This window comes from Aphanomyces astaci, assembly GCF_000520075.1.
Source record: "Aphanomyces astaci strain APO3 unplaced genomic scaffold supercont1.18, whole genome shotgun sequence".
Lineage (NCBI taxonomy): Eukaryota > Oomycota > Saprolegniomycetes > Saprolegniales > Verrucalvaceae > Aphanomyces > Aphanomyces astaci.
The window spans coordinates 615,226-638,883 of record NW_009798281.1 but is presented as its reverse complement, the minus strand read 5'-3'; the positions used below and the strand labels follow the sequence as shown (position 1 = coordinate 638,883).

The 23,658-nt window shown below is 46.5% G+C and overlaps 6 protein-coding genes across 10 annotated transcripts; 3 read left to right on the top strand and 3 right to left on the bottom strand.

Moving 5' to 3' along the window:
- Nucleotides 1–119: 119 nt before the first annotated feature.
- H257_08345 (hypothetical protein) lies at nucleotides 120–343 on the bottom strand (the record flags this gene model as incomplete). Its single annotated transcript, XM_009834180.1, has 2 exons — nucleotides 120–185; nucleotides 248–343. 2 exons carry the CDS (start codon nucleotides 341–343, stop codon nucleotides 120–122), a joined length of 162 nt encoding a protein of 53 aa, XP_009832482.1.
- A 603-nt stretch (nucleotides 344–946) lies between these two features.
- H257_08344 (hypothetical protein) lies at nucleotides 947–1,918 on the top strand (the record flags this gene model as incomplete). Its single annotated transcript, XM_009834179.1, has 1 exon — nucleotides 947–1,918. The coding sequence occupies exon 1, from the start codon at nucleotides 959–961 to the stop codon at nucleotides 1,916–1,918; it is 960 nt and encodes a 319-aa protein (XP_009832481.1). The 5' UTR covers nucleotides 947–958.
- A 328-nt stretch (nucleotides 1,919–2,246) lies between these two features.
- Nucleotides 2,247–8,036, bottom strand: H257_08343 (hypothetical protein; the record flags this gene model as incomplete). Of its 4 annotated transcripts, XM_009834177.1 has the most annotated exons (11): nucleotides 7,773–8,036; nucleotides 7,367–7,725; nucleotides 7,097–7,317; nucleotides 6,317–6,599; nucleotides 5,229–5,564; nucleotides 5,127–5,186; nucleotides 4,500–4,657; nucleotides 4,179–4,425; nucleotides 3,467–3,712; nucleotides 2,654–3,102; nucleotides 2,247–2,412 (listed from the first exon to the last, which is right to left on the bottom strand). In XM_009834177.1, the coding sequence occupies exons 1-11, from the start codon at nucleotides 8,005–8,007 to the stop codon at nucleotides 2,247–2,249; spliced, it is 2,760 nt and encodes a 919-aa protein (XP_009832479.1). In that variant the 5' UTR covers nucleotides 8,008–8,036. The 4 variants fall into 4 exon arrangements, with proteins under 4 accessions (XP_009832479.1, XP_009832477.1, XP_009832480.1 ...); XM_009834175.1 differs by having other exon boundaries at nucleotides 7,097–7,725; XM_009834178.1 differs by lacking the exon at nucleotides 7,773–8,036 and having other exon boundaries at nucleotides 7,367–7,757.
- Nucleotides 8,037–8,492: 456 nt separating this feature from the next.
- On the top strand, nucleotides 8,493–17,588 carry H257_08342. Of its 2 annotated transcripts, XM_009834173.1 has the most exons (13): nucleotides 8,493–8,875; nucleotides 8,950–8,975; nucleotides 9,036–9,143; nucleotides 9,197–9,295; nucleotides 9,979–10,383; nucleotides 11,031–11,255; nucleotides 12,232–12,412; nucleotides 12,999–13,429; nucleotides 14,292–14,552; nucleotides 15,051–15,271; nucleotides 16,030–16,354; nucleotides 16,765–16,967; nucleotides 17,215–17,588. In XM_009834173.1, the coding sequence occupies exons 1-13, from the start codon at nucleotides 8,533–8,535 to the stop codon at nucleotides 17,474–17,476; spliced, it is 3,090 nt and encodes a 1,029-aa protein (XP_009832475.1). In that variant the 5' UTR covers nucleotides 8,493–8,532; the 3' UTR covers nucleotides 17,477–17,588. The 2 variants fall into 2 exon arrangements, with proteins under 2 accessions (XP_009832475.1, XP_009832476.1); XM_009834174.1 differs by lacking the exons at nucleotides 15,051–15,271; nucleotides 16,030–16,354; nucleotides 16,765–16,967; nucleotides 17,215–17,588 and having other exon boundaries at nucleotides 14,292–14,735.
- Nucleotides 17,589–18,081: 493 nt separating this feature from the next.
- H257_08341 (hypothetical protein) lies at nucleotides 18,082–20,211 on the bottom strand. The gene has a single exon (XM_009834172.1). It carries the CDS (start codon nucleotides 20,186–20,188, stop codon nucleotides 18,167–18,169), a length of 2,022 nt encoding a protein of 673 aa, XP_009832474.1. The 5' UTR covers nucleotides 20,189–20,211; the 3' UTR covers nucleotides 18,082–18,166.
- Nucleotides 20,212–23,202: 2,991 nt separating this feature from the next.
- On the top strand, nucleotides 23,203–23,593 carry H257_08340 (hypothetical protein; the record flags this gene model as incomplete). The annotated part of the gene is made up of 3 exons (XM_009834171.1): nucleotides 23,203–23,332; nucleotides 23,391–23,432; nucleotides 23,490–23,593. 3 exons carry the CDS (start codon nucleotides 23,203–23,205, stop codon nucleotides 23,591–23,593), a joined length of 276 nt encoding a protein of 91 aa, XP_009832473.1.
- Between the last annotated feature and the right edge of the window lie 65 nt (nucleotides 23,594–23,658).

Genomic DNA, 23,658 nt, shown 5'->3' with positions numbered 1-23,658 from the left:
GGTTCACAGAGCTGTCCAAGCAAAAGTTCATCTTGCAGTTTCCACAATGCCGCCTCGGCCTAGACGATGCGTTTGTGATTACTCAACGAGTGCGAGGTCTGACTCAATTCGCCCTCGATCTATTTGAAGTACGAGCCCTGTGTCTCGCAACTAAAGTCGTCTGCAGTTCCCATGACGTGGCAGCTCTGCGACAACGCGTTGACATCGCCATAGACATGCCAGAAACGCACAAAGATAGCGAACGAACGTGGAAAGAAACAGCACTTGGCACCGATGTGCCAGTCCAACACGACTCGACGTGGGCCATCTGCTTGGACGAGTTTGAAAAGTCGGCAAGCGCCATTGTGCGATTTCATTGCAGCCACACGTTTCACCTTACGTGCAAAAGTACGTGGCTACAATGCCATGTGTCCTATCCAATGTGCCGCAAAGATGCTTGACCAATAATATGATTGATTCTACGTGTTTCGTTCAGGCATGTCGGAGGTCTTCGTTTTGGAGCGTTCAAATTATGTTACTGTATCAAACCAGGGACAGCGCTGCGGTTAGTTTGCCAACCTGGCATCACAAGTGTCACATTATAAGCTACTTAAATACTTGGGCAAGTCCATGTCGGGGTAAGAAAACGCCGTAAGCTGAAGTTAGTATGTTTATTGCAGTATAGTTGGTTCCTTTTAAAGCAACCCCACGAATGCTAAATTACAACTGGAATGTCTAGTAACATCAAATTAATACCAATCCCTCCTGTACCCTCCTGTACGCCTATGTCAGTTCATACTAATGTTATTCAGGGATGATAAACACTTTTAGTTTTTGAAAGCACTACTAAACACAGTAACTTTACACTTGTGATATCAAAATAACGAGGCAGTTCAAGATATTTCACCCACTGGAGATGATTTCGGGTCCAACGGTTGCATTGAACCCTGTACAGTTTTTCATGTGCCCCCACTTCTCGATGCAATCCTTGGCCAAAGTAGTTCTCGTTGTCGCCAACATCGCGCTAATCGGTGCTGGTGCCGTCTTGATCTGGCTGGGGGTGCAGTCCCACAACGGGGGGTACGGGAGCGACATCTTCTCCACGAAGACGGCCACCAATGTGAGCACCATGTCCACGCTCCTGATGGTGCAAGGAGTATGCGCGATCTTGATTGCATTCGTCGGGTTTGGCGGTGCCGCGTGGCGCAACCGGTCCCTCCTCACGTTGTACTCGATCTTCGTCGTGCTGGGGTTGCTGTTGTTTGTGGCGATCGCAATCGTTGGCTTCATGTCGGCGTTCCAGGCCAACTCGTGGATCTCCCAACCCTTCCCCGCCGATCCCACAGAGAACGACCTCGCCACGGAGTTCAACCACGTGTACTGCTACGCCCAAGGGGGGCGCTTCTGCGTCTCCGCTTCCATCAACGACGCCGTGCACACGTTCTTTCCGTCAGGGATGGGGGGTGACGTCGCCCTGGCGGCATGCAAGGCGGCCGGGGTCGATGTCAACGCCAAAACAGGTCTTGTGGGTTTGTGCGACCAAGTAGAGGCTAAGCTGGCGTCGGTGCTGTCGAACGCGTTGCCCAAGACATTCAAGGAAGCATGCGCGACGTGCCGACAGGTCAAGGCCGCGTTTGGCGACCGATCATCCAAATCCCTTTTCGAGTGGGCGGATGCCACGTGCCCCTTGACCAACGACACGGCGATTTGGTGCGCCAAGTTGTTCCTCTCAAAGTCCAATCAAACCGTACAAACTGACAAGGACAACGCCACTCCGTACACACAGTGTCGCACACCAGTGTTGGAGCTGTGGCGGCAGTACGGTATCAAAGGGGGCGTGGGGGGCGTCGCGCTGGCGTTGCTCTCGTTTATCGTTATTGCCGTGTTGTTCCAAGCAGAACTCCACAATGGCAATGGTGGCGGGTATACTCGCGTGTAAACCCACCCCAGGGATGTCCCGGTATATTAATATATACTTCAGTATATACATATTCTCGATGTGTAGACTTCTGTATGTACAGTACAATGTACAGTACATACGAAGTGAGTACTAGTTTATATATACTACCAGTAGTATATGTATATACAGAGTAGCGTTCAAGGACTCCTTCATTGTCGAATACTACAAAGTATGTATGGACCATCGAATTATTTAAGCTCGGGGCGTTGCACAGCAAATATGAAGTGATTCTTCTCCTCTTGAGGCCGAATAATATATATGGCGATGTTGGCGGCCCCCTTGATATATACATATATACATATATATATTAACGCAATAAACTATCTAATTTGTTGACGCTGGATTTGGTCAGCACACGCGTGGGCACGTCGACCCGCCAGATGGCGCGGAGGCAGTCGGTGGGGAAGAGGCGGCGATTTTCCATCAAAAACAGCTCCAAGTCGGTTTCGGACAACGTCAGCAATTGAAAGTACCTATAATTCCCCCACACACGAAACCATACACAAAATACAATCAGTGACAAAAATATATGGTCATATAGTATATATATATATATATATATATATATATACCACAATATCCACTCTACTAGGTATCCCATTTCCGTTCGAGGTAGATATAATACTAGTAGAGAGTACAGTATATATATATATATATGTACTATCCCCCCACACAGGATGCATATATATATATATATATACATGTACAACGTACCGTTTCGCGCGTTCAAAGTGGTAAAAGTCTCGCCGAATCATAGGGTACCCGTACAAGAGCGCTGTCAAGTTTTGCTGCAACGCGTTCAAATTCACGGCCATTTGCGAGATAGTTGCTAGTGTCATTTTGGGCGTGTACTGGACACTGTGCATGACAATCGTAGCTTCTAGACGGTCAAGGCCATCCCACACGAACGCCATCTTGTCGGTCGTTAAAGGGAGGTGCATTCGCATGAGGTGTGCATTCCAACCAACAATGCACTCGTGCGGCGCCACCAATGTGGACGACGGCGCCGCGGCGGTGGAAGTAGGGGAGGATGATGGTGATGAAGTCACTTGGGTGAGGTAGTAAAACGCATGGAGTCGCAGTTCCCGCCGCAAAAAGAAAAGACATTCGTCCGCGAGGCCACTGCATCGCCAACTGACTGACTTGACGTTGTGGAGGACGTGCTACAATATATTTATATATATATATATCAAACATCCAGTCTGCTACAATATATATAAATCAAACATCCAGTCAAGGTCAAAATACAAGGAGCGATAAGAATAATATCGAAATCTCATTATATCCAGTCAAGGTCAAAGTATAACGAAGTACTGGTAGAAACAAAATGAGAGAATATGTGGTTTCAATATCGAAAACTATCACTGGGATGTTATACAATCCTAGGTCACAGAGAACCACGCAGCAGCAATATACAGTCTGTAGTCCAATTCCTCTTGAAACACCCACGAACGAGAATATATATGAAAACTAGATATATATACCTGTGACAACGTGAAAAGTACGAGGAAAGCGGGGTGTATGTACCTCGAGGGTGTCGGCAGAGATGGCCACGGCAGCCGACTGAATGCGCGCTTCCGTGTGCAGTGACACAGCGTCGCATGCCATGTTGATGTACGCGAGCATGGCGAGCTTGCCCTGGTCAAACAGCAGCCGCTTGGTCACTGGCAGCGTCCAAAACGCTGGGTCTTTAAACTTGACTTCAAACTCCCACTCAGTCGCCTGTAGCTGGTCCGTCTTGGACGACGACGACATCTCGGACGTGGTGCTGGTCTACATTCCATTTCGATATATATATTGTCAAATGGAGTGTGTTTGGGTGCTTTCAATCGAATATAACCACATGACAATCGATATACGACCAACAAGCACAACCCACAACACGAACCGAGTAGCCAATCAAAGCCATTCGTCGATGACCAAGGCAACGTCGAATTAGTGTGTGAATGAAATTAGTGTGAGACAGGACGAGCTTTACAAAAGTTAGGACAAAGATATATTTGGCGAATAATCAAAAGTCAACCAAATTTGGAGTAAAAGAACGACAATATAATCATGTTTCACAGGTCTTCATTATGATATATTGTCGATTTGAGAAGGTTTTGATTGGCTAATCATTTTGAGCTCATCTGACGACATCATGTAGCCACTCTAATCGATGTATAAATTCCAACGAGAAACCACGAAATATCACTCGAAAGCACAATATCATGATGCTCCATGTGCTTTCTTCACGTACGGCAGCCGCCTGTGACGTTGTTGAGAGAATGGGCGTGGGCAGCGCGTAGCTGTACCCGTAGCTGTGTCCTGGGGACGCTGCATCCTCCGTATGGTCACAGGTGGTCGTCGGTACGACTTGGGCGACCGGTTGATGGGGCACTTTGCCTTTGGCCATCAAGTACACGGCCGAATCTTGAAACGTCCGCATGAGTTCCGACGCCGCGACGCCCGTTTCCAGCTGATTCAGCGTGCCGTCGCATATTTTTCTAAGTGTATGTACATACATATACGTGAACGCTCCCATACTTCACATATTAACCGGATATTATTTCATATTTACCGGACAATTGCCGAACACTCTTCGACGTAGCGCAACATGGTGGCTTCCAAAACCCCCGCGACTTCGATTTCGAACGACGGCATCGTGGCCAACATATCAAACATCGCGTCCACAAGATGCAGCATCACGTGCACGTCTGGCACTTGCAACGGTACGTCCTACCCGATGTATATAACCAATTTAGACGGAATATTAGGTACAAGCTCACAACAACCAGGACATGTCTACAGTGTCTGTGTTCACACAAGCAATGGGAGGGTATAATGTTTCAGGCGAATTAGACGACGGAATAGATTGAACACTTAATTTGGCGATATATGTAGGTTAGCACAAATCGTACGAAGAGCCCAACATGATGACGATATGCACAAGTGTTCGGCTACGTATATACGATGTACTAGTACTATTAATATAAATCCTAGGATCAAACGCTATGAATGAACAATAAAAAATAAACATAAAACCATACGATCTTGAATGAATGGATTATAATCATAACAAGAAAGATATTATACAATAGATGGACGTTCTTCTTCACCCAGCGCGCATATATATATATATATATATAAATAAGTATATATATATATGACGAAATCCTTGAACGATCACCGATACACTCAGACGTACCAATGGCGGTGACAGGTCGAAACGGCGGGGCACTCGCGTCGTGGGGCGAGCGAGAAAGTTCTACACACACTCTGGTCATCGTTGCTAAGCAACTAGACCTACCTCAGCTTCTGCTTTGAGCCGCGGGAACCACCCTTTAATCAAATACGGGTGTAACATATCTGCCGCGTACGACGACGCCGCGCCCGCCGCCGCTTGAACCGCGTCTGAAAACCGAACCAAGTCGGCGTACACGACGGGCATATGAAACAAACTGGCGGGGCACACGACCAGTCGCTTTGAGTCGCCCTGGGAAGAAGAAGGCGGTGGAACAACCGCCGCCGCTTCTTGCTGGAGCTGCGCGAATCGAAATAACCCCGTCGCACTTGGCAACAACGTCGGCGGTGGAGTTGACAGCAGCGTCACAGCCACCCCGTCCGTATACATTCCCACTTGCTCCTACCATATATATATTTATATAAGTACCAGCCCGATTAACAAGATTGTCTATCGTAAGAGAGCTAGACCGACTGGATGTACACTTGTCGTTGATATATTTGACTGCACCATGAAATATACAAACGATCGAATCCCATGATTCAGAATGAAGCAATCATGAATAAAATCACTAAAAATAAGTTAAAATACAAATTATTATAAATATTTTATTGTCGCTTTGATACAAATTTGGGACGGGGTGCAATCGAATTTCGCGCCGACCAAAACGATCCACAATCGATCTGATTGGTTGAATTTCATTGATCAAGGTTTTGATTGGTTAATAATTTTGAGCTCATCTGAAGTAGCCAATCAAATCGATTTAAATTCCAACGAGAAAGCACAATAGCTTGTATTTTTTTATTCAACCAAGTCCTATAAAATCTCAAATCAATTCAACCAGTGGACTATTGTGGATTCGGCACAACTCGCCGCCGAATCGACTCACGAATCGATGCTACTCGAATTATTTGAGTGAATCTGATTGGCTCTTATAGAAACGACAAGTGTAGATTCACCCAATCCGATACATCCTGCGTGATTCCACAAAAAACAAAAAGAATCTTCATTCGAAACGACCCTTTTATTATCGGCAAATACTTAAAGCGCCTTCGCAAGATTTCAATCAATAAGTGTTCCAATAATATTATCGTTTCGTCAATGACGGTATTAGTAGTCCTAGTAGTTAGTAATACTAGCAGTAGGGTTCGCACCTGGACCAGTCGAAACACGCTTTGAAGCACATCCGAGAGAGTGCAGCTGCCGTGGTCCATGCATTCTACCAGCAACGCATGGCGCCGCACTAGTTGCTCAAGCACTTGCGCCAACACTTGCACAAATGTTTCAAAGTTGCCCGACGCGGCGTGCGTGCCAAATGTCGCCTCTTCGTAATACCCCTTGCCTTGGCACAGCGCGGCCACGTGGGTGAGGACCGAGTCCAGCTGCACCCGCCGTGTATTTTTCAACGTGCCAGACACATCGACTTGCCGCGCCAGCCTGCCACGTCATACTATGAGTTTAGGTATACACAAACACGAATGCAAATCGTGATTCACAACCAAGTCGAATACAAGTGCCGCCGCATTGTTGTCTATACTACAAGGTATCGTCAATACCAACTAACCTCTGGCCCCTTCGAGTTTGCTCGACGCCACTTTTGTCAGGATTTACAATGAGAATGAATATATAGGCCAATCAATGGAAGATATCCACATACAACACCGGTATTGTCAAATTCGGCGTGCTGATACACCGGTATTGTCAAATTTGGCGTGCTGAATTCGATCGACCAATCAAAACCAAGCATACTACTCAAGTGGCCAATCAAACTCAGGCAACAACGATATTCGTCGTGTGTGACTTCAATTAGTGTGTGAAAACCAGAAGGACTTTTGACAATACCTGACAACAACCTACACTCTTCCACACATACAAGAGAGAGAGAGAGAGAGATGCTCATTGTTCAATTCAGGTGACTAGTAGTCGGTCCATACCGTTTCACACAAGTGACCAGCATCGCCAGCGGGTTTGCCGTGGGCGGCGCGGACGCTTTCCAAGTGTCTGGACGTCCAGAGGTATTCATGGCACCAATGATGGATGCGGGGGGGGACACAGTGTTGGTGGCGGTAGTGTACAGAACGTCCGCTTCGGCCAAAAGCGTTTGAAACACGGGGACGGTTTGCTTGAGGCCTTTGGCAAACGTCTTAAACACGTCCTATACTCGACGACGACCCGTTGAACTTTGAACCAACGACCGAACAAACCTGCAAAAATAGAATCGACTCGAGTTCTTGAACGATATGGTCTTCGATGAGCTGCTTGCACTCCATGAGAGCATTGCGCATGCTCGCGATGGCGTGGAACACGGCCAGCTTGTCGCTGAGCACCAACTCGAACGCGCGCAAGTACATGTCCACGGCAGCCGTCGCGTTCTTCGCACCCAGCGCGTGTCGGATCTGGCTTGGCGCCTTGTCGATAAAGTCGATGTCGTCGACTACTTCGATCACTTTCTTGGACTCGTACTTCAGCAAGAGCAACTCGTTTAGGTTTTTGGTTTTGGCGGTCAAGATCGCCTTGCCTTCCATGCTGCGCTTGCTCACTTCCACAAGACCCGCCCGCGCCTCTAGGGACGCTTGTTATCTGAAGAATACAAAGGACACGCATACATACCCTGGAGCTGGTTGGAGATGACGTTGAATTTGCCCAAGGAAGCGTTAAAGTTGGAGTAATTGGACTCGACCACCCCCGCGATCTCCTGGTCAGCCAACGACCGATACCGACCGATGGTCTGCAGCTGGTCCTTCCGCACATCCTCTGACGCGCCGACAATGTACCGCAGCATGTACTTGGTCGCGCTGAACTTCTTGTCCAGGAAGACGCGGTCGATCTCGTCGCTTGCTTTCATCGGTGTTCAAAAATGAAAGAAGATTCACCGTTACAGATCATCAGCGTTAAATAGTGTGGTGTTGTTGAACGGTTTCACACTACTATTCGAAATGTTAATAGTGTGAAACCGTTCGACAACACCACACTATTTAATAGTGTGTACAATAGTATTCGGTACAGTAGTACTAACTGTAAGTAGTACTACTAGTACAGTGTATGTACTACTTCAAGTATTACTGTACTAATATTAATATTATATTTACACAACTGCATGTTCGTATTGTTAGTAAGCATGGTGAAATCCCTTAGTTTAAGGACATGTATCAACTAAACTTCAAACTACTGTACGTACATTGCAGTCCTATAGAATGGGTTACGTCTGTAAAACCAGGTAATTTCATGTCGTCATCCTCCTACACACCTGACCCCAGGTTTTAATGAACATATATGATTGGATAAAATCTGTATTTATCCGCCAATCCATCGATGCCATTCCTCCAGGTACAATTTCCTGAACGTTTAGAAAGGACGGACACTCCAGGCGATGTTGACGGCAGCGCGGCGTGTATCGCTTGGACGATGGGCAAACCTCCAGCGACGAGCTGGCTTTGCATCAACATCCAAGCGTCTTCAGAGCAGCCATAATTCGCAGCATAATGCGTCGACATCGTCCGATGCAAGTCCATGGGGCAAGGTCGCGTTGGGGATCATCGGAGGGAGTGTCCTCTTGGGTGTGGGTCTTCGTTTGGTGCCTCAAGCTAGTGAACTGCAGGCAGATCCTGTCTTGACATCAACCGCTTCCTCTCCCGTTCCTGTCTCCGTTCTTGCGACACCCCAGCGCGATGCAACTTGGAAACACACCTTGGATCATGTTGTGCCTGCCATCGGTACGTCCTCCAACTCGTCCACCCTAGACAATATCCATGTCGCTCGACGTTTCCACATCGCATGTAACTTGTAGTGTCTCTCAAGCTCAATTCCCCCAAGGTACAAGCCTCCACACATCGTGCAATGACGACGTCGGCAACCTCATTGTTTGTTCGGTAGTCGTTTGATACAGAAAGCCCGGGCAACGGGTGGGCTACGGGGTTTGTCGTGGATGCCGAAAGAGGCATCATTCTCACGAATCGCCATGTCGTCGGTGCCGGTCCCATCGTACGTCGGCCATGCTCCACCTTTGTAGTGACAATACATCGATATCTGTGTAGGACGCCGAAGCCATCTTTCAAAACAACGAAGAAGTCCGCGTTGTTCCTATCTACCGTGACCCGGTCCACGACTTTGGCTTCTTTCGCTACGACCCTTCGGTACACTTATGTGTGTGTGTTTGAGATTGTAGTCGCGTTCTGTCTTGCATGAGCTGACATGTACATGTCGGAATCTGTTGACTATATCCCTTCCACACTCCATATTTTAATACGTCGTCGATGTCAAACCATTGGATTTCGTCACCATGTACTGTTGTATGTACAGTATGATGGCATGTGTAGCAACAATATAATCTTCTGCTGCCAGGAGCTTGCAAGCGTTCAGACTACTTCTTTACAATATATATATATATATATCCAAAAGTCCAAATTTTTGCTTGCTGAAAGAGCAATATATATTTGTATATCTCCAGACCCCGTCGAATCGAATCCCGATTTATCGACGCTATTGGCTAATCCAATTTTGAGTGGATTTGATTGGCTCTTACAGAAACGACAAATATATTCGACCAATCAGAACTCAAGCGTGATTGTTCAATATTGATTAGACAACCCACGCGAATACTTTTGGAAGTATATAGCGAACTCACTGTCTTTATATAAATATTGTTCGTTCAGCCACAATTTGGACTTTTGGGCTGCTTCGCAGAGTGTTTTGTACTACCTGTTGTATGTGAAGCCCTTCACACTATTTGAAGTCACACATTGAAATTCATCGAACGAGCCTGCACCGCCCGCACTCTTAAACATCCATTCAAATTTGAACACTATTTGGAATGTAGCATGTCCGCCATTTGAACGTGCCGTCGCTGCCGCTGCATCCGGAAAAAGCCATCGTCGGGACCGATATTCGCGTGGTGGGCAATGACGCGGCGGAGAAGCTGGCGATCGCGAGCGGCACATTGGCGCGGCTGGATCGCGACTGTCCGGCGTACGGGCTTAACACGTACAACGACTTCAACACGTTTTACTTTCAAGCGTCGTCTGGGACGTCCGGCGGGAGCTCCGGGTCGCCCGTGCTCAACCAGGATGGACAGGTCGTGGCGCTCAATGCCGGCGGAAAGATGGGCACGAGCGCATCCTTCTACCTCCCGCTCGACAGGGTCAAACGCGTGCTCGAGGCGCTGCAGAAGGACGCCACCGCCGTGGTGCCCCGGGGCACGCTCCAAACCGTGTGGGTGCACAAGGCAAGTGGTGGATTCTTCTCTTTGTTTTTTTCTAGTGCTATATATATATATATATCACATATATATCATATATATATCACATATATGTGACAAGGTGGACTCTTTGAGATAGGGCGACCCCTCGATCGATCAATTTTTGTTTTGATATCGTGAATTTTGGTGCATACTTGGCACAGGAGTGGTCGATCTATCCAAAGGGTATCTATCTATCGCACGAATTGTGGCCATAAACTCAATTGCATGCAGGATGATGGAGGTGTCGATTCATCCCAAGGATGACCATATTGAAAGTGTCAGAGATTGATTGTTTATTTATAGTGGTTATGCGACGAGGTTTGTTCGGGGTTGGATATATTGTTGATGTTACTATTAGTATTAGTACATACAGCCTTGTGTGTTGTGTCTAGTAGTACCGAATGTCGTCTGAAGAAGCTTGAAGGCTTTGTATCTATCATCTATTATGGGGTACATGATGCGCGTTATTGTCAAAGAATGAAATTATTTAAATTGGCGCTAAAATAGTTGCAAAATACAGTATTTTAATTCATTGGGACAATATAATATACACATGTGCAATCACGGATACTTTGCAAAGCCTTATAATCTATACCCCTGTAATACTTGATTGATTTGTTGAATTGATGTAGCCATTCGACGAAGTCCGGCGCCTGGGGCTGCCCGCCGACACGGAAACGGAGCTACGGCAAGCGTTCCCCACCGCGAATGGGCTGCTGGTCGTGGCTGAAGTGCTGCCCAGCAGCTCTTGTGCGGCCAAACTCCACCCCGGCGACGTCCTCTTGCGTGTGAACGGCCACCTCGTCCACCAATTCGTGCCCGTCGAAGCCATTTTGGACGAGTCCGTGGGCCAAACGGTGCGTACAATTGAGCTTTTTCTATTGAGTATGTGTGTAGTAGTGCGTTTGTACTGTAGCTCAGAGGTGTAAAATAACTACTAGTACTACTACTATGAATAGTACTTGGCAGATTGGGCGTTGTGAACATGACACGTTGATGATGTTGTGATATACTACTACTGTATATTGCCTTGTGATATGGTGTATTTAAAGTTGGACTTGTGCCAAATAGCATTCGAATCCATCATGTTGGTCTCATTTTAGCTTGTAAAAGTATACAAAGATTACGATATATGTGGTGGTACGGGACTGGGTCGAAGCAAGCGTTTGGATTGGCACAAATTATCGTAGACGTGATTTGATTGGCTTTGGCGGTTCTTTCATCTATTCTCGGTTCGACTGAGGGCTCCCGTTTCGAATCGATTTGACAAGATATTGTCGATTTGATACAAATTTGGGGAGGGGGTGCAATCGAATCGTACCGACCAAACCATCGATCTGATTGGTTGAATTTCATTGAGAAGGTTTTGATTGGCTAATAATTTTGAGCTCATCGGAGGTAGCCAATCAAATCGATTTAAATTCCAACGAGAAACCATGCCACAACACGAAATTTCACTCGAAAGCACAATGCATATTGTTGTCCTTTTAGCCAACATTTGTGTGCTGATTCGTCAACTCCATCGATCGATTGTGTGTGTACTGCATTCGTGTTATATATAACATGTGTCACACTATTTGAAGTGCACCACACACGAATATTCGATGATTGCAAGAGGTTTGATTGGCCGCTTGAAAATATCTTGGGTTTTGATTGGTCGGTCTATATTTCGTCATGTCTTCTCATACTCCACTCACTCCCTACTTGAATCGACTGGACAATATATTCGAAATTCGTTATATATATATAATATATTGTCAAGTCGATTCGAATATCGAGTTGTATACTTATAAGAGTGTATATATATATATATATATACTTATGAGAATGTAGGTGCGTTTGGACTTGGACAGAGCAGGGAAGGTGGTGTCGGTCGATGTGTTGGTGGACGACTTGCATGCGATCACACCGTCGCAGTTTCTCGATATTGGCGGCGCCGTCGTGAACCCGCTATCGTTCCAGCAAGCTCGCAACCACGGCCTCCGTCCGAGTGCGCCATATGTTGCCGACCCAGGTACAACAACCTCCAAATTTCACGTTTTGGACGAGTTTGGTTGTGTGTTAGATATGATTGAATAGGAATTTCTTCACGTAAAAATTCAAGATCAAAGGACAAATAGATGATATATCATTTTTGGACAGTTTTACGGCTTTAGAAGAAGATTTAGATACAGGTCCATGTCGTTTAGTTTGTAAAACTACGAGTCCTTTTTTCAAAAGTCAACATACCCAATCAATCGTTCACAGTGGTGGCTTGATCTCCGGTGCACTCATTGGGTGGTGTGATTTGTCCATTACTTGAACGTGTTGATGGTACTGCGATACAGGGAACGATATACTAGTTGGCCAAAGTGGGTACTACCAACGTGTTGGAAAGTCTGTACCCGAGAAATCATCGGGTCATAACTTACTCTTCTTGTTATGTTTGGTTGAAATACAAACGATTCAATCGATATCGGTTCATCTTGTTCCAATTCATAGCCCCCTAGCCAGCTGTCGTTCGTCCTCCAAAACTATATCTATATATATATATATAGTCGTTTGAATTGATATATATATACATCAGGTCAATGGATGATGATGTTATGACTACTCGGTAGGGTACTTTTTGCAAAGATCTCGCATTCCCAAGGGTTCGTTGTTGTTGTCTGTGAATGGAATCGTTACCCCCGACTTGACTTCGCTCAAGAACGTGCTCATGCACTGCCACGACCAGCAAAAGGTTGTTGTCAAGTACATGAACGTGGCGACAAAGGTAGAAAAAGTCGAAGTTGTGCACGTGGACAAGCGGTGGTTTCCGTTTCAAGAGTACACTCGGGACGACTTGACGGGTACATGGAGCTGTGTCAACTTGGATATGCCGCCGCCAGTCAGCCACGTCCCGAAATCGGTGCCCAATGTCGTTGGATCGACGTCGATTCTCCCAGGCAAAAACTATATCGAAGGCACCCTCGCGCCGTCGCTTGTGACTGTCGAGTACGATCGACCGTTTAGCATCAACAGCCAAAACATGTCCAACTACCGCGGCACGGTACGCGGTAGTAATGTGGAGATCGATCGATCGATTGGGTGGAAAAACAAAGTGTCGCCTTTTACCCTCATTTTAGTCGATATTGACGTGTATTTGATTGGTCCCTTGATTTTTCATGTTTTTTGTGGATTTTGATTGGTCAATAATCGAGTGAGTAGTGGCTGTCGATTTGGTGCTGTAAAATGAACCTGTAATAGTTTATATTTTGTTCAAAAGATTGAAATTACCCAATCGTCCGTGTCTTCAATACAATCAGGGTGTACTGTAGAAGTGCCCCTTCCTTTGCCCATACTCTATTCAAGTGGAAATCCAATTCCAAAGCCACACACCCTCACTCTACGCACGTTATGAAATCTAGTAGAGGGTGATGATGCATTTTGTCTTGCAATTGCCATCGTACGAAAAACAAAAGTTATGGGGCCTCGAATCCATTCGAATATTGCCCAAATATATATATAAATGGACATAATACGTCGAATTTTGGCTGTTTTGTGACAGAAAAATAGTTTCAACTGCAGCTGTCGATTTTTTACTAGTACCATGTAGGTACTAGTATTCTCATTCGATCATAGCATCCAGAGGTCCGATCAAAATATTTTCCAAATATTATCTCACCTTCCATTTGAAAAGGGAATATGCTGTGTCCGAGTATTATTTGACAAAATAAATATTTTTTCTGTGGCATCCAGCCTCGGCCTAAATATCTTTGATATTTTTTTATGTAATTTTTCCACTACTTCTAGTGTCACATACACTCCCACGACGTGGGGATTGCACATACATTGTGTCGACGACATACATTCCCGCTCCAATAGAATCCAATATGTGTTTGTGTGGGGCTAACAATTTGTTGATCTCTTAGGGGTTGGTGGTGGATGCTGCCCAAGGTTTGGTCGTCGTGGACCGAAACACTGTCACAGACCGACTGGGGGACGTGACGGTTACCTTTGCCAACACACTGGTGGTCCCGGCCACGGTGCGCTTCGTGCACCCGGTGCACAACTTTGCAATTGTCCAGTACGACCCGCGCTTGATTGGGTCCACACCTATCCAAAGCGCGAAAATCTCGCGGTCACCTCTGCACCCATCCGAACCGGTGTGGCTCGTGGGTCTCATGAGTGGTGTACGTCGCTTCGTTGTTGTCATTTTACCCAAATCAATATATTGGACTTTGGTGCGGATTCGCCAAATATATCGATGGATTCTTCGTTTTGTACTGAATGTTGAATTGTGATTTGAGTGCTGGTTGAATCAACCGCCAAACAATCGCCAGACCTTTGAAATTTCGTATAAAACCAAGTTGAAGAGGATTCTTATTTGTGACTGCAATACTACATAATCAATCATTTTAGCCAATCAAATTGCAACCCCTTCATTCTTTGTAGCCAATCATACTCGTTTGCTCGATTTTTAGTTGGCGATTTCATCCATCGTCCAAAATAGGCAAATTTGATTACTGCAATGCACAATGTGTAAAGTAGAATTGTATTCCTGTGGAGTATGTCATGAATGCCACACACACACACACACTATTTAGCTGTGGATAAATATATATGGTTCAGGTGCTAATAATTAATGTGTTTTTGTGTTGTTTTTGATTGTGTATATATCTTTTTTGCAGGTTGGACGCAATAGTTGGGCTGAATTAGTGTCGCGCGAGACGTTGGTGTCGAGTGTCAAGTGGATTTCGCTGCCGATGCCCAATCCACCGCGGTACCAAGAGCATAATTTGGAGATGGTGCAGCTGCAGGATGTTGTGACGACCGAGGGCGGCGCCGTGTGCACCCCCGACGGACACGTGGCAGCGTTCTGGGCGTCGTTTTCGTTTCAACAGCAGCGCGGGTATGTACTGTATGTCGTCCATATTGTATGATGCGATGAAAATTGCTTTATTGTTTTCATATTACAACCATTGCATAGTGGCATGGCAGCGAATAGGTTTGGATCAATCGCATTTGTCTTGTGTGTTGATGAATATATATATATTCTACATGGCTGGCTACGGATGTGGTCGAGTTTGGGTACATGATAATATATTGGATTTGTACATTGTGTTTGGTTAAATGTAACAAAGTTTTCGCTGGTCATATATTGTCCTTGTCACAAAAATTTGGACTGTTCAAGCGTGAAACCGTTTTCGAATAAACGTGGCAATATATCTTGTATTCACTATAGTATAGTGAGTTCAATCTGCAACGGTGTTTTTTAGAAAACGTATTGATTGGCTGAACCATTCAGAAATCTTGTAAAGAATGGATTTTGATTGGCTAGTTCATTCTCTCACATCGATTTGCCAAGTCTATTCGATTCGATATTGTACTGGCGACTCCAATTACGAACCGACCCGACAATATAATCATGCAAAAGCAATATTGTCCATCGATCGATTTCTTGTTTTGTACTGAATTTTGTATGTAAAAAAGCGTCGCCGTCCTTTATACTATATAAAGACACCACACTACTTACTCCCTTCGAGTTTTTGATTGGCCACTTGAGTTTTTTGTCTTGGGATTTTGATTAGTACTCAATCGACTTTCAAAAAAGATTGACAATAATATATACGATCACTATAATATAATCCACTTTGTTTTTCTTTGTAGCAACGCCAAGGTGGAATCTCAGTTCACACGCGGGATCCCCATGGATATTATCATGGACAGCGTGGACCCGCTCGTGGACGGGGCGTCGGCGCCCCACTTGTACGACCTCGGCGTCGATTTCGAGCACATTAGCTTGGCCAAGGGCCGCGAACTGGGCATGGATGCAGGTATGGCGCATGCGCTGGAGATGCACGCCCCGGAGCGCCGGACGATTCTGTCGGTGGGGCGCCGGTGGGGCGGCACGGACGCGCAGTCCCAGCTTCGTAACGGGGACTTGATTGTCCAGATTGACGACGCCATCGTCACGTCGTTCCGTGAAGTTGAGGTAGGATGTGATATTGCATAGTCTGTGTTTCTGTCCAAATCCAGTAGGAGAGATTGCATTTTGGATGACCATTCTGCATTATTGTTCAGGGATGGTGCGTCTAATGTTGATTATTCGATGCGGTAAATGCTTGTTCGACTCCGTCGTGGTGGGGGCTATGATGCATCATCGCTCCAGTTTCGAATATAAACACAATTTTTGTATATATATATATGTGAAGAATGATATAGATATACATGTATATATATATATACTAGTATATGTAAAGAACTCTATTATATATATAAATGTAGTACAAGTATGTGAAGAACAATATATATGTATTCTTGTACGTGAAGAACAATCAATGTATACCAGTATATAAAGAAGAACAATATATATGTTGAAAAAATTGTGTTTTGGGATGCCAGGTGGCAACGCAAAAGCCGTTCGTGGTGGCGACTGTGATTCGCCAAGGCGAGCAGTTGCAAGTGCCGTTGAAGACGGTGCTGCTGGAAAGTTGGGAAGTGGATCGGATCGTGTGCTGGCAAGGGTTGCTCCTGCAAGTACCCCCGCTGTCGGTGGCGTCCCAGCGTGAAATCTCGTCCAAGGACGGCGTGTACGTGTCTTGTCGGTACGACCTCCTCCACGTTCGTCATGTGATACTGAGTTACCATGAATACAAACTATTGTCTATATGAAATCAGAACTAGCGAGCGTTAAGGGCGTAACGTTTTGACAAACAGCGCTTTTCGTTCACTTTGGACTGTCCTTGACTTTTTCGAAAAATAGCTACCATCTTATATCATTTGTGTGGACGAAGATTCGTTGATGGCATATATTATTGAATTGCAAATGTGGGATAACGTTTTATGCTGTAGGTATGCCGGGTCGCCGGCGGCCCGGTATGGCCCCCCGCCGACCTCTCGCATTTGTGAAATCAACGGCGACCCGATCCGCCACTTGGATGACTTTGTAGCGGCGTTGCAGCGGCAACCCAAGTCGAACGCGTCCATTCGAGTCAAGTACATGGACTTGAGCGGGAAAGTCCACCTCACGACGCTCAAGCTCGAACCCACGTTTTGGCCGACGAGCGAATTGAACTACGTCGACGGGGCATGGCACCGCACATGCATCGAATGAACACACCACGGGCGATAATAAACAATACTACGTAGACTAGTACTACATTCTCTTTAGACGATTAATTACAAGTGCACGAACGAATACGTGGCAAATAAATGCATGCGTGCACACGTCATGACTGAACAAATGGGGATTCTTGAATATCCTAGCCAATCAAAATGCACTCATGAGAGATAGTTCAGCCAATCATCGATCTATGGTTTGGCCTAGCTGATGTTCATATTAAACTTTAACCAATCGTCGATCCGCATAGTTTGCCCAGCGGTTTCTGTCTGTATATAAAAGCGACGATCAAGTAGGTAGGTAGGTACTCTACGTACAGTAGTACTACGTAGTAATCGTACGCTATTTATCAATTGTACTATTATTACTAGTATTACAGTATGTCCTATGACTATGAATACATACAGTACTATGAATAGTACTGTAGTATCATTATGTACAGTATACGTACAGTACTATTATTAGTACTACTGAAGTGTACAGTTCGAGACACTTGATTAATAATGCCAGGTCAGAATTATAAATCCAATCAGCATCATCCACGTCATATGCTGTGGCTTTAAGTTGGAAACACAACAACCAAGTGCCAACAACCCTGTCTAACTGTTAATACAACTAACTATATTCGTTCCAAACCCACCAGCTACAGTAGCTGATAGATACTATCATTCATTTACGACAAACTTAAATGAAAAACAATTCGGTCGTTTGCGTTTTGTGCCATGATCTTGACGACGGCTCTACCGGTATCTCGTGATACGGCGTCGAATCGTATGGGTAAGTAGGCTGGTGGGACGACAGGAACGACGCGTTCTGCGACGGGTTAGTCTTGCCTTCCACGCTCGTTTCTGACTCGCCCAACATGGTGAGCAGGTCCTGGTACCGGATCGTCGTGCCTTTTGTGTTAAACTGGAGGCGCACGAGGGTCGTAAACTTTTGTCGTGGGAACCGGAACCCAAACTGTTTGAGGATGGTCCGTAGGACGTCCATGTCGACGTACCCGTCACTGGCGTCGTCGTCGGACGCGTCCGCGTGGACGAGCGCCGCCGCGATATCCGCGACCGACTGGTTGGCCGCATGCAAGTACGTCCACACCTGGCGCACCATTTCGACCTTCATGTCCTCAACCTCGGCAAAGTGTTCAACAATCGCACTGAGCTTGTGGGCGTCGACGCGAAAGAGGCTGTTAATGACGGAAAACTCGCGCGTGATCTTGGGCGCGACCACGAACGTGTTGAGAAGCAGCGGTACGAGCACGACAGTGGCCTTGACCACCGCGTACGCATTGAACCCATCCAAGTACAGCACACAGTTGATAAAGAGTGCATAGTAGAACCCGTTGATGACAAACAGCAGCTGGACTAAAAAATGCACGAGTTTTCGCGAAAACCACGGCAGGTGCAGCGCGTCCACGCCTTGCAATTTGCTTTGTTTTGGGCGATTTGTGGTTCGACCGAGGCGACGGGAGAGCGTGCCGAGGAGCCCACACAGCAAGTCGTGTGCAAACAAGTGCTCGAGGCACCCATGACGATGACGAGACTGATGGGGGTGGTTGGCCTGGTCGTTGTCGCAGAGGTTGTCTGCAATGGTCCGCATGCAGTCGATAGCGTCTTGCGGTGGCATCGGCGGAATCGACGCCTCATAATGCACCACATGGCTCAGCACTTCAATCAAGGCGTCGGGGGTCGCCATGATGCGATACTGTTCCAGCCACGACGACGACGGACATTCCTTCTTCGCAGCATGCCGCAAGAGCAAATGCACCAAGTGCCGTAAGTACACGTACATCAGCACCATGAACAGCAACAACGACGACGCAAAGCATGCAAACACCCCCCATCGCACTGTCGAGTTGGCCTTAAACTCGCCGTGGGAGAAGAATTCGCCGCTAAAGATGAAGAAGAGCGCGTACGTGGCCATGAGTACCATCCACATGGAGATGTCAATATGAACCAAGTGCGCCATTTGGCTGTCCTGCACGTCTTCGATGTACTTGTCAAACGGAAATAGCTGCGGCAACTCGTACGAGCGTAGGAACAGGCTTCGCAGTAGCTTCATCTGCAGCTGGTACTCGTATTTGGACCAGATAATGCGCCGCTGTAGACGCGACAGGTGCCGCACGGCGTCCAGTTCTGTCCGAGCATTGGCCAACACGTTGTCGGTGCGCAGGATGGAGATCTTGCCCATCTCGCGGTTGGTCTTGCGCAGCATGAAGAGGATCACCGTGGCCTGGACCACCATCGATAACACCGTGAAAAGGATGATCAAGTCGGCAAAGTCCACTGCTTGGTACACCATCCCATTCGCCTTGGCGAGACCTGTGGACACACACAACTTGACTATCAGGTAGATCAGCCCCACGATCATGAGCTCCTGCGTCGTCTTGTGTAGCATGTCGGCATACTTGGGCTTTCGCTTCGTGATGTGCTCCAAGAAATGCAGGAACATCTCGAGGCAGATCACAAACACGAGCACGGCAAACATGAACAGCAGCACGCGCGACGTCTCGACATGGCCATAGATGTTGCCACCACCAGCAGGAGCCGCTGCTTCAGCCAAGAGCCGCTGGGATTCTGCTTGGTTCATGCTGCGACTGGTCCAGAGGTGTGAACCAGCCACGGTGTATCGTCGATCGCAACGATTGGATTTTGAAGTGTGAACGGCATAAATTTCAGATCCATCTGGCGTTCCGTGAAAACACGCCATGTGCTGTCGGTTACTGTACCGCGGTTACCGCGAAATTATTTTACTATTAATAGTACTTAAAGTACTACTGTATTAATACGTTGTACTATTAATAGTAGTTATTTGCCTGACTAATTGCTTTAGTCGAATCAGTGGTGGTGGTATTGTCCTTCTCACGCAAATTTAGACTGGTCAAAAGTGAAACCGTTTTTGAATGAACTTACTGTAGCAATATACAGTATATTGTATTCACTATGGTACAGTGAGTCTGCAATGTTTTTTTTAGAAAACGCATTGATTGGCTAAACCAATCAGAAATTTTGTTTTTGATTGGCTAGTCCATTCTCAAATCGATTTGCCAAGTCTATTTGATTCTACTTGCGACTCCAATTACGAATCGACTTGACAATATCCGACTCAAGATATATTACTAGTACACTGGTGTATTACGAATACGTATATGTAGTACTAGTAGAGTAATACGTAGTATGTAGTACTAGTAGAGAATAACGTAGTATGTAGTACTTACTAAAAAGACAAGGGGTCGGGGGGGATTGTACCCACCCGGTTACGGGCTGCTGGTACGACAGAATGTGGCTAGGTCAAAACAGGGAGACAACTTTTCTTTGTAGGCAGAACCGGCTCTCTGGTTCTTCATTGTAGAGGCAGCTTTAGCACAACTCGCGCTAAAACGGAAACACAAGTTGTGCTGACGTTAACGATACTTGTGTTCTACTAGGAAACTCAACTGACTTGCACAGTTGGAGCGCACAAGGACTGTAGCTTCCGTCCACACTGGCAATGAAAATTCAAAGTTGTGCGATGAAAAATCAAAAAGTCGTGCATGTCATTTATTACAGTGAAATGTTTCACAACTTCGAATCATAACGCCTTTTCTTCACAGCAAGTTGCCGACGCTCACTACTGCATTCATCGTAATCGCCTCGGCGTCATCGTCGGCAATCTGTTGAGCCTTGATAGCATCAAGCGGTGAAAAGTAAGAATTGGAAGGTTCGAACTCAGTTCCAATTGCAATGACTGGTACAGTAAGTACCCTTACAGTTAGTTTCCACGCTTTAGACCTACGGGCACACCAGTACCAGGTATACGTTGAGTGAGCATTGCGCAGCTGACTGTAAGTCTGTTCTAAGGGTGCTAGATATTGGAGGGAGCTTGTCATATGGACAAAAAGCCTGTTGAAAAAGTCAAGTCGTGAGAAGGGTTAGGGTGACTTTTTCGGTTATGGAAATCATCGGAATATGATGGGCAGCGAAATCACGAAATACCTAAAACGGCCCTATGGCCCAACCACCGATGGCATGAAGCCGACGCGAATCAGGATGTATTACTGCGAGTAGCTACTACATGGGACTACTGTAAACCTTGAACGATTGCTCCAGGCATTATGACCTGGAACAGTCGTGTGAATTGTATGTACTCCATGCTATCATAGCAACTTTGCCAGCTTGTGGTGTAGGCTGAGTGTGTCAGCCTAAGCCGCCAAAGTTCCACGTATATTGTGCGTGGGTCGTGTTTCGTGCTGCTTCTATAAGACATCTTCTAGACAGTAGCCGAGATATATGTACTGCCTACATATAGAATGAACCATACTTGCGGTGCTAAGTGATGGCTGAATGCGCAAGGAGATCGATCACGTACATACCCGTGGACCCAGTGAGCAGTGTGTGTGAGGTGGCAATTTATCCAATTGGAAGGTGATAGTTGAACAGGGGCCATGTTGCCTCGACTGATGTACTAACTAGCCTTGCTTTGCAGGTACCTTATTCACAACTAACACAGTGATAAAGAGAGGAGCTGATGCAGTATACTACCGGTAGAGGATTTGCCCGTCGTTGTTGCTCGCATCAATGATGTGCAAATCCATTTCTGTTTGTAAGGCAAGACAAGCATTCTAGAATCCTGAACCATGCCAGCAGTTGAGCTAGCAATTTGACGTAGACCTGTGATACACCCCTTATGATATCTATTCCTTTGTACTACGTAGTACTAGTACTGTGTATGCGTTATGTGTGTGCAATCTGACTTTGCGTGAAAGCTAACTGTAAGAAGTAAAACGTACACTGTGTGTGGAGCTCAACGACAAGTTATTCGTGTAAACGTTAGCAATTGGGTCAGAGTGGCGGTGAATCCACACCTGAAAGTAGAGGTTTCAGCCACTATGCGCGAATTGCGCACAACGTTAGTGCATGTAAGTCGCTACAGCTGTATCGATTGCAACCCACCCCTAACGTTACATCGTTTATACCCCCCACAGTCTTATGTCCCCTCCACAACGATTCTGCTTGTGGCTTATCTACGTGTAAAAGCACACAACCACCATTTACGAGGTTACAACTTGCATTCACGACATCATGACGAGGTTATAGTGTATACAAATTGCCAGAATAGTAGCGACTACAACCCCTGCACCTCCATAGTCTTACATATCCTCCCAGCACCTCCACAGCCCTTATGTATCCCCCCTTCCCCTCGCAATATTTGATCCCCAGTACACTACGCACGTTTACTTCGGGTCACCAGACCCCCGCCCTACCCACTCTCACGACTTGACTTTTTCAACAGGCTTTTTGGCCACTATATGCTGTCAACAAAATCGCGGCGCCAAATGCTGCCTACGCCTAAGTTAGGTTTCGCAGTTCCTACTACAGCAGTGTCTACATGCAATGGTCACGGGATTCTACGTCACTATACATGAAGATGAAGGTAACATTAGTCATTAACTCGTTCGCTCCCATCGCGCCTATGATTAACTTCGACGGGGCCATCCTCCTCGCTCCAAGTATTTGCCGACAAAAAAGCGCTGTACAGTCCACAGACTTGAATAATTTGAATGATTCACCGAAAAAATCTAGATATGAGGATGTAGGCAGTCAAGGCATGCACATCGAATGTGCAGCGGCTCTTGGCCGAAGCAGCGGCTGCTGCTGGTGGCAACAGCAACGTCTATGACTAGGTCGAGACGTCGCGCATGCTGCTGTTCATGTTTGCCGTGCTCGTGTTTGATCTGCCTCGAGATGTTTGTGCGTTTCATGGAGCACGCCACCACGCGAAAGACCAAGTATGCCGACATGCTACACAAGACGACGCAGGAGCTTATGATCGTGGGGCTGATCTACCTGCTGGTCAAGTTGTGTGTGTTCACAGGTCTCGTCAAGGGGAATGGATTATCCTCAAGAAGTTTGGGTTCCGATTCGAACGATAGAAAAGTTTATGACCCTCGTGCGCCTCCAGTTTGACACGAAAGGTACGACAATCCGTGCCAGGACCTGCTCACGTTGTTGGGCGCTTGGGCATCGAGTAGGAACGACTCTGACTCTGCTCCAGGCGGACAAGCCGATGCCGTCGGCTGCGCTGCGGACTCCGACTCAGATCAACGATTGGCGAACGAACCGCCGTGTCTGGTGACCAAAATGCAAATGACGTCCACGACCCACGAACCCTTTGCTGCCTAATGTTCATTGAATTTGGCA